The sequence below is a fragment of the Xenopus laevis genome, chromosome 4L, assembly GCF_017654675.1.
Source record: "Xenopus laevis strain J_2021 chromosome 4L, Xenopus_laevis_v10.1, whole genome shotgun sequence".
Classification (NCBI taxonomy): Eukaryota; Metazoa; Chordata; class Amphibia; order Anura; family Pipidae; genus Xenopus; species Xenopus laevis.
The window spans coordinates 7,779,430-7,795,037 of record NC_054377.1 but is presented as its reverse complement, the minus strand read 5'-3'; the positions used below and the strand labels follow the sequence as shown (position 1 = coordinate 7,795,037).

General features: G+C 41.9%; 1 protein-coding gene across 1 annotated transcript in view; it reads left to right on the top strand.

The window, feature by feature from the left end:
- trim44.L (tripartite motif containing 44 L homeolog) overlaps positions 1 to 14,939 on the top strand; it is a 34,166-nt gene extending 19,227 nt beyond the window's left edge. The window contains exons 5-6 of the mRNA XM_018257322.2: positions 10,044 to 10,136; positions 14,607 to 14,939. Of these exons, the coding sequence (XP_018112811.1) occupies positions 10,044 to 10,119 (76 nt within the window). The 3' untranslated portion in view covers positions 10,120 to 10,136; positions 14,607 to 14,939. The remainder of the gene's footprint in view (positions 1 to 10,043; positions 10,137 to 14,606) is intronic.
- The last annotated feature ends 669 nt before the right edge of the window (positions 14,940 to 15,608 follow it).

Genomic DNA, 15,608 nt, shown 5'->3' with positions numbered 1-15,608 from the left:
TTGTTTCTCTTACTCAATGTAACTAAATGTGTCTCAGTGGGACCTGGATTTTACTATTGAGTGTTGTTCTTAGATCTATCAGGCAACTGTTATCTTGTGTTAGGGAGCTGCTGTCTGGTTACCTTCCCATTGTTCTGTTGTTAGGCTGCTGGGGGGGGGGGGAAAGAAAGGGGAGGGGATGATATCACTCTAGCACAGCAGTAATGAGTGACTGAAGTTTATCAGAGCACAAGTCACATGACTTGGGGCAGCTGGGAAACTGACAATATGTCTAGCCCCATGTCAGATTTCAAAATGAAATAAAAAAAAAAATCAGTTTGCTCTTTTGAGAAATGGATTTCAGTGCAGAATTCTGCTGGAGTAGCACTATTAACTGATGTTTTTTGAAAAAAAAAAACATTTTAAGCAGTAAACAGGCAGCAGGGGTGGAACCTGGTGGCCGGGGGGCGTTAGGAAATTAACCCTGTCGTGCTGTGTAGCTAATTGAACATTGCTGTAGACGTTCCGCAGTTGTATGCCTTTAAATCTTCATTTTCCCCCATTCTGTGCAATATTTCTCAGTGCGCCAGTCTCCCGGCGGATTCTATTCTTTCAAATTAAATCTATTGTGAAATAAGTGACAAGTATTTGTGTGAGTGAGAGAGAAGAGCGGCTGATTGATGATCCGGCTTCACCTGCTTCCTCATATATATATATATATATATATATATATATATATATATATATATATAATTTATTTATTTTATTTTTTCAAAATTATTTTTATCCCTCAGATATATCTTTTTGATATGAAAAAGCAAAACAATATTCCTGCATCTTTTAGGCTTTGATTTTCAAGTCTCTGGGCTGCACTAAACAGCAGAGAAATCTGATTGTGTCATTTATAATCTGCTTATTTAGGGGCAGATTTATCAAAATCCCAGAAATGTTCTTGCTTTTTGCTCAATTTGTCTTAATGTGTAAAAAATATGGTTTCCCCTGTCTTTTTCACTCAGTTTCGTACATTTGTTATTACAGGTATGGGACCTGTTATGCAGAATGCTCTGGACCTGGGGCTTTCCGGATAAAGGGTCCTTCTGTAATTTGAATCATCATACGTTAAGTAAGCTAAAAATCATGTAAACATTAAATAAACCCAGTAGGATTGTTTTGCCCCAAAAGTAGAAGCTACTGTTTTTTTTATTACAGGTATGGAATCCGTTATCTGGAAAACCATTATCCAGAAAGCTCTGATTTACGGAAAGGCCATCTCCCGTAGACTCCATTTTATCCAAATAATCAGAATTATTAAAAATGATTTCCTTTCTGTGTAATAATAAAACAGTAGCTTGTACTTGATCCTAACTAAGATATAATTAATCCTTATTGGAAGCAAAACCAGCCTTTTGGGTTTATTTAATGTTTACATGATTTTCTAGGTATGAAGATCCAAATTACGTAAAGATCTGTTATCTGGAAAACCCCAGGTCCCGAGCATTCTGTATAACGGGTCCCATACATGTACTGATGTTATTTACAGATAGAGGACCCCTAAAATGATTTACCAGAAACAGTACCTTGTACAGGTATGGGATCTGTTATCCAGAAACCCTTTATCCAGAAAGCACAGAATTACGGAAAGCCCATCTCCCATAGACTCCATTTTATCCAAAAAACGATTTCCTATTTCTGTGTAATAATAAAACAGTCCCTTGTACTTGATCCCAACTAAGATATAATTTATCCTTATTGGAAGCAAAACCAGCCTTTTGGGTTTATTTCATGTTTACATGATTTTCTTAAGGTATAAAGATCCAAATTACTGAAAGATCCGTTATTCGGAAAAGCCCCAGGTCCAGAGCATTCTGCATAACAGGTCCCATACTTGTAATAATAAATGTACAAAACTGAGTGATAAGACAGGGGAAACCATACTTGGGATTTTTTACACATGAAGACAAATTGAGCAAAAACCAAGAACACTTCTGGGATTTTGATAAATCTGTCCCTAAATAAACAGATTATAAATGACACAATCAGATTTCTCTGCTCTTTGGATAAAATGCAGTCTACGGGAGACAGGCTTTCTGTAACTTGGAGTGTTCTGGATAAGGTGTTTCTGGATAACGGATACCACCCCTGTACGGAAACCCGTTAACCAGAAAGCTCCGAGTTATGGAAAGGCCGTCTCCCATAGACTCCATTTTATCCAAATAATTCATATTTTTAAAAATGATTTCCTTTTTCTGTGTAATAATAAAACAGTCGCTTGTACTTGATCCCAACTAAGATATAATTAATCCTTATTGGAAGCAAAACCAGCCTATTGGGTTTATTTAATGTTTATAGGATTTTCTAGTAGACTTAAGGTATGAAGATCCAAATTACAGAAAGATCCGTTATCCGGAAAACCCCAGGTCCCGATCATTCTGGATAACCGGTCCCATACCTGTACTGGTGGTGTTTACAGGTAGAGGATGATTTACCAGAAACAAGGTGGACGTTGGTTTGTCCTAAATTGCCTTAGAGACAGACGAGAAGATTTGGGAATATTAGTTGCCCGGCGACAAATCGGCTCTTCTTCGGGCGACTAATCTCCCAAAACTGCCTCCTCGTCGGCTAGAATCTAAATTGCCGGCGGGATGGCACTCGAGTGTCCCCTTCCCTTTTCTTTTCTATTTCACAGACATATTCGGAGAGCAGCTCCATCTATATTTATGGAATTCTATGGGGGGTCGGCGTGTAAACATCGTTCTCCGCTTATCCCTCAGTGTTGTGCAGATGACTGCCTCTCCTGGGTAACATGCCAGCTCCACCCTCGCATCTCAGTACAGATTAGATGAATAACCATCAATTTCCCAGGGACAGGAGGGACTAAGCGACTCAGTACAATATGTGCGTATTCCCTCCGCCGCAGACCTCAATTATATGTGAGGGAAACATTAGCATTAGTCGGAACATCAGAGGATCAAATATCTCCAGGGGAGAGGGATATTACTGCCTTTCACTATCATTTTACATAAACGCGAGGGTCCGTAATCTGAGGATGCGGAGCGCTGTCAGGACAGGCATATATATACGTGGCAGTAAGGATGTCCAACCTGCAGCCCTCCAGCTGTTACTTCCTGTATCTCATATAACAGCCAAAGATTGGGGTTTAGATAGCCTTTAAATTCTTGGGGGAGAGTTTATCTACATTCTTTAATTCACACAACTTCCCCCCACCTCGTTCTGTGTGTGTGTTGGCAGAAGTATTATAAATGTAGTTGGCCCTATATTCATTTTCTCATGTTTTTTTGGGGTATTATATATGGAATTGGCACTGTATTTATCCTGCCGTGTGTTCTGGGGTATTATACGTGGAATTGGCACTGTATTTATCCTGCCACGTGTTCCGGGGTATTATATATGGAATTGGCACTGTATTTATCCTGCTGTGTGTTCTGGGGGTATTGTATGTGGAATTGACACTGTATTTATCCTGCTGTGTGTTCTGGGGTATTATACATGGAATTGGCACTGTATTTATCCTGCCATGTGTTCTGGGGTATTATATATGGAATTGGCACTGTATTTATCCTGCTGTGTGTTCTGGGGGTATTGTATGTGGAATTGACACTGTATTTATCCTGTTATGTGTTCTGGGGTATTATATATGGAATTGGCACTGTATTTATCTGCTGTGTGTTCTGGGGTATTATATATGGAATTGGCACTGTATTTATCATGCTGTGTGTTCTGGGGTATTATACATGGAATTGGCACTGTATTTATCTGCTGTGTGTTCTGGGGTATTATACATGGAATTGGCACTGTATTTATCCTGCTGTGTGTTCTGGAGTATTATATATGGAATTGGTACTGTATTTATTCTGCCATGTGTTCTGGGTATTCTATATGGAATTGGCACTGTATTTATCCTGCCATGTGTTCTGGGGTATTATATATGGAATTGACACTGTATTTATCCTTCTGTGTGTTCTGGGGTATTATACATGGAATTGGCACTGTATTTATCCTGCCATGTGTTCTGGGGTATTATATATGGAATTGGCACTGTATTTATCCTGCTGTGTGTTCTGGGGTATTATATATGGAATTGGCACTGTATTTATCTGCTGTGTGTTCTGGGGTATTATATATGGAATTGGCACTGTATTTATCTGCTGTGTGTTCTGGGGTATTATATATGGAATTGGCACTGTATTTATCCTGCTGTGTGTTCTGGGGTATTATATATGGAATTGGCACTGTATTTATCTGCTGTGTGTTCTGGGGTATTATATATGGAATTGGCACTGTATTTATCCTGCTGTGTGTTCTGGGGTATTATACTTGGAATAATTCTCACCCTGCAATGGGATCTCAGACGAGCACTCAGGTTCTATCATTGGTTTAATTATTTACCAACACCTGATTTCTCATATAAACAAATGTAGTACATATTATTAGCTTCGCCTGATGGGATTTAATCTATTATATATAAGGTTACATGGATTATATGGAAAGGAGTTGCTCACAAATTGTATTATTTATGGTTTTTGAGTTATTTTGCTTTTTATTCAGCAGCTTGCAATTTCAGCAATCTGGTTGCTAGGGTGCAAATTATCCTAGCAACTAGGGATGAACCAAATCCGCTATTTGAGATTCGGCCGAATCCTTTGTGAAAGATTCATCTGAATACCGAACCGAATACGAATCATAATTTGCATATGCAAATTAGGACCGGAAAAGGAAAAAGTGGAAACATTTTTTTTTTTCGAAAAGTCCCATGATTTCCCTTCCCGCCCTTAATTTACATATGCAAATTTGGAGTAGTTTCGGCCAGGTACAAGGATTTGGCCGAATCCTGGCCAAATTCCTGAACCGAATGCATCCCTACTAGCAACTAGGGATGCACCAAATCCACTATTTTGGATTCGGCCGAATCCTTCGCAAAAGATTTGTCTGAATACTGAACTGAATCCAAATCCTAATTTGCATATGCAAATTATGGGTGTGAAGGGAAAAACATTTTTTAGTTCTTTTGTGACAAAAAGTCACATGATTTCCTTTCCGCCTTAGGATTCGGATTTGGTTCAGCTGGGCAGAAGAATTTGGCCGAATCCGAATCCTGCTGAAAAAGGCCGAACCGAATCCTGGATTTGGTGCATCCCTACTAGCAACCATGCATTGATTTGCATAAGATACTGGAATATGAATAGAAAGATGAGTAATAAATAGTGATAGCAACAAAAATTATAGCTTTACAGAGCATTTGTTTTTTAGATGGGGTCAGTGACCCCCATTTAAAACCTGGGAAGAGTCAGAAGAAAAAAAGACAAATAATTACTATAAAAAGGAAAAAATGAAGACCAATTGGAAAGTTGCTTAGAATTAGTCATTCTATAACATACTAAAAGTTAACTTAAAGGTGAACTACCCCTTTAAGTATTGGGGGGCAAGTGGATTGGGATAAAGTTTTCAGCATATGGGCAGAGACACACGAGGAGATTCGGGGAGATTAATCGCCCGGCGACAAATCGCCTCTTCTTTGGGCGACTAATCTCCCCTGAACTGCCTTCCCGCCAACTAGAATCTAAATCGCTGTAGGGATGGCACTCAGAGCGTTTTGACGGGTAAACTTCGGACGACTTCGGAAAATGAAGCGCTCCGAGTGCCATCCTGCCAGCGGGAAAGGCAATTCGGGGAGATTAGTCGCCCGAAGAAGAGGAGATTTGTCGGCGGTGACTAAATATCCCCGAATCTCCACGTGTGTCTCTGCCCTATATCGGGAGGCTCCATTTGAGCAGGTATGCGGGGTTTCTGGCAGCGTATGTTTTGCAGAGAGGGATTTCAATTCGACATCAATGCGAGCGCTGTGGTTTCTCCCAGATAAAAAGAAATGGCCTGAAGAGGATTAGACTTCGGAGCATCTTCCCCTCGAGAGGCAGATTGTGGCCGCTGCCTTTTTTATCTGCATGTCTCCGGCACAGCTTGATCTTTCCCATCTCATACAGAGACGCGTCTGGAGCCAATGAAAGGAAACCCTCATGCGTTTTATGCCTCCATTAACAATTCCCTGTCATTTTCCTCCTCATGAAACAGCCAGAGCCAAGAGCAGGGAAGGCAGTGCATCTGCTCCCCGAAATAACATGGAAATTAGTCGGGACACCCGTGCAGGGAAAGGGTTTCGCCACAGCAACAAAAAACATTTCTCTGCTTATTCATTGTGCTGCGGGTATCAGCCCCGTACAGGGTTGGACCCCTTTTGACTTGGTTACTAAAGTTATACAGGTATGGGACTTACCTATCCAGAATGATCGGGACCTGGAGTTTTCAGGATAATAGATCTTTTCGTAATTTGGATCTTCATACCTTAAGTCTACTAGAAAATCACGTAAACATTATATAAACCCAATAGGCTGGTTTTGCTTCCAATAAGAATTAATTATATCTTAGTTGGGATCAAGTACAAGCTGCTGTTTTATTATTACAGAGAAATAGGAAATCATTTTTAAAAAGTTGGATTATTTGGATAAAATGGAGTCTATGGGAGATTGTCATTCCGTAATTCGTTGTTTTCTGGATAACGGGTTTCCGGATAACAGATCCAATACCTGTATTCATAGAAAGACTCTCTATGATAAACAGGAATGTGACCTGTTATCCAAAATGCTCGGGAGCTGGGGATTTCAAGATAATGGATCTTTCTGTAATTTGGATCTTCATACCTTAATTCTACTAGAAAATCATGTAAACATGAAATTAACCCAATAGGCTGATTTTGTTTCCAATAAGGATTAATTATATCTTAGTTGGGATCAAGTACAAGTTACTGTTTTATTATTACTAGGGATGCACCGAATCCACTATTTTAGATTTGGTCCAACCCCCGAATCCTTCGCGAAAGATTCGGCCGAATACGGAACCGAATCCTGTTTTGCACATGCAAATTAGGGGTGGGAAGGGGAAAACTTTTTTTACTTCCTTGTTTTGTGACAAAAAGTCACTTAATTTCCCTCCCCGCCCCTAAATTGCATATGCAAATTAGGATTTGGATTTGGTTCAGACAGGCAGAAGGATTCGGCTGAATCCAAATCCTGATCGAATCCTGTACCTAATCCTGGATTCGGTGCATAACCGTACATCCCTAATTATTACAGAGAAGAAGGGAATTCTTTTTAAAAATTTGGATTATTTGGATAAGATGGAGTCTATGGAAGGTGGCCTTTCTATAATTCAGAGTTTTCTGAATAACGGGTTTCCAGATAATGGATCCCATACCAGGGTGATTTTAAAAGAAGTCTGTGCAATTGAATGATTTAAAGGGGTGGTTCACCTTTAAGTTAACTTTAAGTATGTTATACAATGGCCAATACTAAGCAACTCTTCAATTGGTCTTCATTATTTTAATTTTTTGTAATTTTAGAATTATTTGCCTTTTTCTGACTCTTTCCAGCTTTCAAATAGGGGTCACTGACCCCATCTAAAAACAAATGCTCTGTAAGGCTACACATTTATCGTTATTGCTACTTTTTATTACTCATCTTTCTATTCAGGCCTCTCCTATTCATAGTCCAGTCTCTTATTCAAATCAATGCATGGTTGCTAGGGGAATTTGGACCTTAGCAACCAGATTTCTGAAATTACAAACTGGAGAGCTGCTGAATAAAAAGCTAAATAACTCAAAAACCACAAATACTAAAAAATGAAAACCAATTGCAAATTGTCTCTAAATATCACTCTCAGGGCAGACTGGTGGGGTCGCAGGTTATTCACCCAAACTTGTGGTCCCCTATTTACATAAATGGCTGAACCTCCAGACTGCAGCATGGGGAAGATATACTACATTTTGGCAGTTTCTTTTCCTATAGAAAATTCTCACTCTGCAAAAGGGAACATTCCCCCCCCCCAGGCAAAATGTTTTGACAAAGAAGAGTTAATTACAGAAAGAGGAAAGTTCCCTCAGGGGAAAACAAGTAAAACAAATAAAAAGGAAGTGATTTATTTTTCACCCCCAGGGGACAAAAAAAAGTAGAAAAAGGTGGAGATTTGTTTTTTCCCACCGTCAGTAAATATGAACCATGGTCCCTACCTGTCATTACTCGGCACGGATTTATTTCCTAATGGCCTGTGACACGGTTATAATTTGGGGTTTTACATTGCTTTGCTAAACCCCTAATTACCTCGTCATTTAATAGCAATTTGCATTTTCACCCTGGTGACCCCATTCCCACTGTTATTATTATTCATGATTTCACTCTTCCTACCTGGCAGTCATAGTAAAGCTTGCCATGCCTGTTTAGAATTGGGCTGATTTTGGCCAAAAAGGAGATGCATCTCTCTACCTTATCTTTTGCTGCTCTGAAGGCCACACTGGGAGTTTTGGGGATATTTGGTCGCCTGGCTACTAATCGCCTCTTCTTTGTGGCGACCAATCTCCCCAAACGCCTTCCTTGACTCTGCGCCGGCTAAAATGAAAAAAACATAGGCGCTAATCACATGCGGCGATTAGTTTTCCGAACTGCGTTTTTTCATTTTAGCCGGCGCAAAGTCAGGGAAGGCGTTTGGGGAGATAGGTCGCCGCAAAGATGAGGTGATTAGTCGACAGGCGACCAAATCTCCCCAAAACGCCCAGTGTGGCCTAACTCTAAAGGGATACTGTCATGGGAAAAAATGTTTTTCTTTTCAAAAAAACATCCGTTAATAGAGCTGCTCCAGCAGAATTCTGCACTGAAATCCGTTTCTCAAAAGAGCAAACAGATTTATTTTTCTGTAGGGATGCACTGAATCCACTATTTTAGATTCGGCCGAATCCTTCGCGAAAGAGTCTGCAGAATACCGAACCCTAATTTGCATATGCAAATTAGGGGTGGAAAAACATTTTTTTACTTCCTGGTTTTGTGACAAAAAGTCACACAATTGACCTTCCTGCCCCTAATTTGCATATGCGGTTCGGCTGGGCAAAAGGATCCGAATCCTGGATTCGATGCATCCCTAATTTTTTTTTTATAATTAATTTTGAAATCTGACATGGGGCTAGACATATTGTCAGTTTCCCAGCTGCCCCCAGTCATGTGACTTGTGCTCTGATAAACTTCAATCACTCTTTACTGCTGTACTGCAAGTTGGAGTGATATCACCCCCTCCCTTTCCCCCCCAGCAGCCTCACAACAGAACAATGGGAAGGTAACCAGATAGCAGCTCCCTAACACAAGATAACAGCTGCCTGGTAGATCTAAGAACAGCACTCAATAGTAAAATCCAGGTCCCACTGAGACACATTCAGTTACATTGAGTAGGAGAAACAACAGCCTGCCAGAAAGCAGTTCCATCCTAAAGTGCTGGCTCTTTCTGAAATCACATGACCAGGCAAAATGACCTGAGATGCACCTACACACCAATATTACAACTAAATACACTTGTTGGTTCAGGAATGAAATTTTATATTGTAGAGTGAATTATTTGCAGTGTAAACAGTCATTTAGAAATAAAAAGTCCAAATTATTTTCTTTTTCTGTGTAATAATAAAACAGTAGCTTGTTCTTGATCCCAACTAAGATATAATTAATCCTTATTGGAGGTCGATTGGGTTTATTTAATATTTACATGATTTTCTAGTAGACTTAAGGTATGAAGATCCAAATTATGGAAAGATCCCTTATTCAGAAAACCCAAGATCCCAAGCATTCTGGATAACAGGTCCCATACCTGTATCTAGTTGATTTCCGGCCTTCGATGGTATCTTAAATGAGAGTTGCTCGTCCAAGAATTGGTTTTGATCAGTAGTGGTTTCTGATATCCATTCAGCCATTATGGGCACCATTGTTAATTTCCGCTGGATTATTATCTTGGCTGCGTTCAGAGCATATTACATTAGGGATTCCACCACCATCTTGTGATGAAAGCCAAATGCATATTATCTCAGAATATCTGTCTCTACATCATACTAAAAGTTAATTTAAAGGCGAACAACCCCTTTTTATCTGATCAGTGCTAATTTCTGATTGGTTGCTATTATATCCTATTATCAGTATTTTTTTTGTATGCTACTCACAACTATTTGTATTTTCTCTTTGAAGGGAGGACCGGTGCCCAACCAATGCATCGGCCAACCACCGATTTCACGATCTTCCAAAAGGCAACGGGCCCTGGTGAAGATGTTCGCCTTCCAGGTGAGTTGGAGCTTCACCCCAAACCTTCCCATTACAAGAATGACAGACTGATTGTCGCCATTAGCTGTGATGTTACAGTTCAGCCGCACCGGTCCACTGTCACTGATTTAGAGCCCGGGACCTTCTATATGGTGTCACCATTCTCCTATCGGGAGTGACTACACCGATCGATTCTCCATCACATTTGTACTGAGGGGCCCCTTGCTCTATAGAGCTTGATAGAGTGACTATTGTGTGAGCTGAATACAAACAGGCCAGAGAATAGGAGGCCTCTGACCTTATGGCTACTGGGCTGTAAATGAGGGGGATGGGACGTGGCTTCAAGCCTCCAAGGAAAAATGTGTCCTATTTATAAGCTCATCTTCCCTTTCCCTTTTGTGTGTTTGTGTATCTTGTTGCTTTTAAAGCTGCCATAGAGCTTCCCACAACTCACACATTCCCATTAAAGGGATTCTGTCATGATTTTTCTGATGTAGTTTTTATTTCTAAATGAGACTATTTACACTGCAAATAATTCACTCTACAATATAAAATGTCATTCCTGAACCAGCAAGTGTATTTAGTTGTAATATTGGTGTGTAGCTGCATCTCAGGTCATTTTGCCTGGTCATGTGCTTTCAGAAAGAGTCAGCACTTTAGGATGGAACTGCTTTCTGGCAGGCTGTTGTTTCTCCTACTAAATGTAACTGAATGTGTCTCAGTGGGACCTGGATTTTACTATTGAGTGTTGTTCTTAGATCTACCAGGCTGTCATCTTGTAGTATGGTGGCCATACACGAGCCGATTAAAGCTGCCGATAGACCAAGTCGGCAGCTTATCGGCCCGTGTATGGGGCCCTCTGAGGGGCTTCCACGATAGACATGTGCCCGAAAGTCGGCCCGATGTCGATCGGAACGGACTAGAAATCCGCAGCCGCATCTGTTTGTTGATGTGTTGATGTGGTTGGGCACATGATCGGATCAGTCCAATATCGCCCACCTCAGAGTGGGCATATCGGGGAGAGATCCGCTCATTTGGCGACATCATTCCCATTGTTCTGTTGTTAGGCTGCTGGGGGGGGGGAAAGGGAGGGATGAGATCACTCCGACTTGCAGTAAAGCGGGCCTGAAGTTTATCAGAGCACAAGTCACATGACTCGGGGCAGCTGGGAAACTGACAATATGTCTAGCCCCATGTCAGATTTTAAAATTAAATATAGAAAATTCTGTTTGCTCTTTTGAGAAACGGATTTCAGTGCAGAATTAACTGATGCGTTTTGAAAAGCAATTTTTTTTCCCATGACAGTATCCCTTTAAAGATACACTCCATCTTTAGCTTTGACCCAATCTCAATCCTGCAAGAAAAGAGCCACGTCCCTAATGAATTCAGCGTATCCCTGCTCTGCTCTTCACAACAACGCCCCTAGTGGCCACTCATTGACTAGTGATGAAATTAATTGAAGATGAAGCTGCTTTTCAATTCAGTATATTTTCTCTACTTGGCAGACACATGACAGCAGCTGTAGGGGTGCAAGAATAACATCCCTGCGGGCAGCCTTCAGGTAGCACACGCCAGCCTTAATTACTTCTACACATCTGTCACTGTTCCCTTTATAGGGAGCACTATTTTTATTTCTGTAATTAGTGCAGGCTTCAGTCATCAGGAAAGGCTGGCACTGGGGATACAGGGATTGGGCTGTGCCCCTATTACATTGATTGCTTTGTGGCCCATATCTGGGTTGGCAGCCCCATGAGACATCCCAATCAGCTGCTGTGTGAGTGTGTGTGTCTCCTACTAATAGTCCATCAGTGTGTGTGTAATGCATCTGCCTCCTTTCTACTACCAGATTAACAATCACCGGCATGGGCCAATCTAGGCGTATACAGCCCCCTTAAAGGAGTTGTTCACCTTCCAAACACTTTTTCAGTTCAGTTGTTTTCAGATTGTTCTCCAGAAATAAAGACTTTTTTCAATTACCTTTTTACCTCACTCCTCCTTCCTCAGCCATTAGTTCTGGGTCCTCGCTCCTCACTCCTCCTTCCTCAGCCATTCGTCCTGGGTCCTAGCTTCTCCCTCCTCAGCCATCAGCTGTAGCTTGAATTTGATTGCTGCCATGAAAAAACCCAAAACGCCTATTGGCTAAAAGGAATGGCAAGAAGAAGTAACTATAATCAGGGGTCAGGGCTGAATATGCGCACCCTGAGGAGTGAGGTGTAAAAACTGACGACTGAGGAGGGAGAAGCTAGGACCCAGGATGGATGGCTGAGGAGCGAGGACCCAGGACTAATGGCTGAGGAGTGAGGCGCAAGAGCTGACAGCTGAGGAAGGAGGAGCGAGGTGTGACATCAGGTTGCTTTTATAGGCCCGCACCGACCTGCCCCGTGCAAGCAGGCACAGTGTCTATAAAAGATGAACCCGGAAGTCGAAAAGCCTGCATTTGATGGTGCCCGCGAAAAAGAGTGTGAGGTCAGTCCGAACACACCCGATCCGAGGGTCCCGCGGGTATCGGCCCGGCCTGCATATCACTACTGCTTGTAAGGAAACTCAGGGATTCTGCTCAGCAGGGACAAAGATAAGAAATGTATCAACCTTATGTATCAGTTTAGAACAGTATAGAGGGTCGGCGACCCCCCTACCAGAGCTGCTTTGGAAGGTGAAAAATTACACTTTACACTTCAATATTAGAAAAACAATTGCAAATAGAAAATAGAAAGTAACTGGAAAAAATTATTTAATTCTGGTGAACTATATGAAACCAGCTGAACTGAAAAAAAGTGTTTGTAGGTGGACAACCCCTTTAACCAAATTCTGAATACCGTCTTGCTGGTTTGAGCAAGAGCCTTTTTTTTAGGGAGGGCATTTAAATGCATTAATACTATCTCTCCATGATACACACAGGACCACCATTAATAATCGTGGGGCCCCATACTACAAGGTTAGTAGAGTTCTAATGGTTGGTTCTCTTGGCCCCCTGGCTGTCAACAAGTAAAATAGGACCAATGGGAAAAAATGTCCCTCACACTTATGGCTGAGCTTTTGATCCACCCCAATCTCTTCCCAATTATTCCCAAACCTTTCCATGATCCACCAATACTCATCCCCTCCCCCACAAGCTCCATCCCTTTCCCAACTTGCAAACTATTCATATCCATCTTGGGGCCCCTGGCTGCTGTACCCCCTCCCCCTCCCATGGCTTCCCTCGGTACAATGTAGAGCAGTCTGATGCCATTGGATATGGTCTGTGACCAAGCACAGCTTTTGGAATTGGCTCCATATTGTAGAAATCTTGAGCGAGCCATACATAGACCAACCCCCTGGGCCTACAACTCTTGGCCGCTGTGGGATGCTGGTAGTTGTAGTTCCTCATCAAATGAAATGATACAGGTTAGACGTGGCCTGGTGTAAACTCTTGGTACTCTCACTATAGGCTGGTAATATTCTCTAGTGTGTCATGTGACGGCAAAATGACACTTGCTCCCTTAGCCCAATCCTCTTCCTGCCAACTGCCCCCCATCTAACAACCCCCCCCCCCCCCCACTTCTTGGCTCCATCTAAATCATCACTTTGTATTCCTGATCCCTTCCTTCCCCTCTGCTTCCCTTTTCTCTACCTCCCTCTCGCCCGAACCAGAACACAATGTAATGCTTCTCCACATGCCTCAGCGCCCCCCCCGAAGGTCACCTTTGTCCCACAGTTTTGTCCTCTGCCGGGTTATTAAATTCCCATTAGTCTCCTTCTCATTGCCTACTGATAAAGTCTTAAAGGGATACTGTCATGGGAAAAATATTTTTTTCAAAACACATCAGTTAATAGTGCTGCTCCAGCAGAATTCTACACTGAAACCAGTTTCTCAAAAGAGCAAACAGATTTTTTTATATTCAATTTTGAAATCTGACACAGGGCTAGACATATTGTCAATTTCCCAGCTGCCCCCAGTCATGTGACTTGTGCTCTGATAAACTTCAATCACTCTTTACTGCTGTACTGAAAGTTGGAGTGATATCACCCCCTCCCTTTTTCCCCCCAGCAGCCAAACAACAGAACAATGGGAAGGTAACCAGATAACCGCTCCCTAACACAAGATAACAGCTGCCTGGTAGATCTAAGAACAACACTCAATAGTAAAATCCAGGTCCCACTGAGACACATCCAGTTACATTGAGTACCTACACACCAATATTACGAGGGATGCACCGGATCCAGGATTCGGTTCAGGATTCTGCCTTTTTCAGCAGGATTCGGATTCGGCCGAATCCTTCTGCCTGGCCAAACCGAATCCTAATTTGCATATGCAAATTTGTCACAAAACAAGGAAGTAAAAAGTGTTTTCCCCTTCCCATCCATAATTTGCATATGCAAATTCGGATCTTTCACAAAGGACTTGGGGGTTCAGCCGAATCCAAAACCGTGGATTCGGTGCATCCATATTACATCTAAAAAAAATACACACAATCCTGACAGAATCCATTTAACGTCTCCTTTCTTTTTCAGATATCGGCGGATTTCTTCCCTTCTCACCCGCACCCCTAGTGTCCTCCTGCCTCTCTCATAGTCCCACAAGTCTCGCTCCCTCTTCATTTGACCCCCCTCAGATCCTACAACCTGTTCAGTGATGGGGAAAAATAGGAATTGTTTGTACTCATTGTGGAAGAGGCTGTAAATATCCCGATTGCACTAAATTCGGAAGACTTAATTCTGCGCAGCCTGGACGACCCGTCTGAAAATCTTCAGTACATTGAGGCTTCATGGTCTGGGCTCGGCCTGGTTATGGGATCTTATATAACAAGTACTATTTTATGTATAATGTAATTCATTTGTTTCTTCTTTCTGTCTTAGGTATTATTATTTGTTTTTAGCGTGACTTTTTTTTTAAATCACTGTTTGTGTATAAATGATAAAAAAAAAGTGTAGCAAAAGGTGACGTCTGATTGGAGGGTCTCAGAGCTCGTCCTGTTTCAATCCATCATTACCAGCAAAATGCTTCTTGGGCCATAGACCTGCAGATCAGGAGAACTTGGATAATAACCTAAGCAGCCTCCTAGTGACTGATATTACTAATGTGAAACTGCAAGTGCTCTTCTCACTTCCAAAGTAGACAGGGCAGTGGCTGTATATTCCCTACTGAAACTGGGGTGGCAAACTGGGTACACAATACACTGGGGTAATAGTCGTCCTACTATAGTTCCAGGGGTACCCAGGGCATAAATAAGCATTCACCCCAAATCTCCCCCTAACTGACCTTCAGACTGGGCCCCCTTGGCTCATAACAAGGTTACAGATATATAGAAACATTGGGGTAACAGTCACCCTGCTATAGTTCCAGGGGTACCCAGGGTACAAATAAGCACTCACCCCAAATCTCCCCCTAACTGACCTTCAGACTGGGCCCCCTTAGCTCATAACAAGGTTACAGATATATAGAAACATTGGGGTAACAGTCACCCTGCTATAGTTCCAGGGGTACCCAGGGCACAAATAAGCACTCACCCCAAA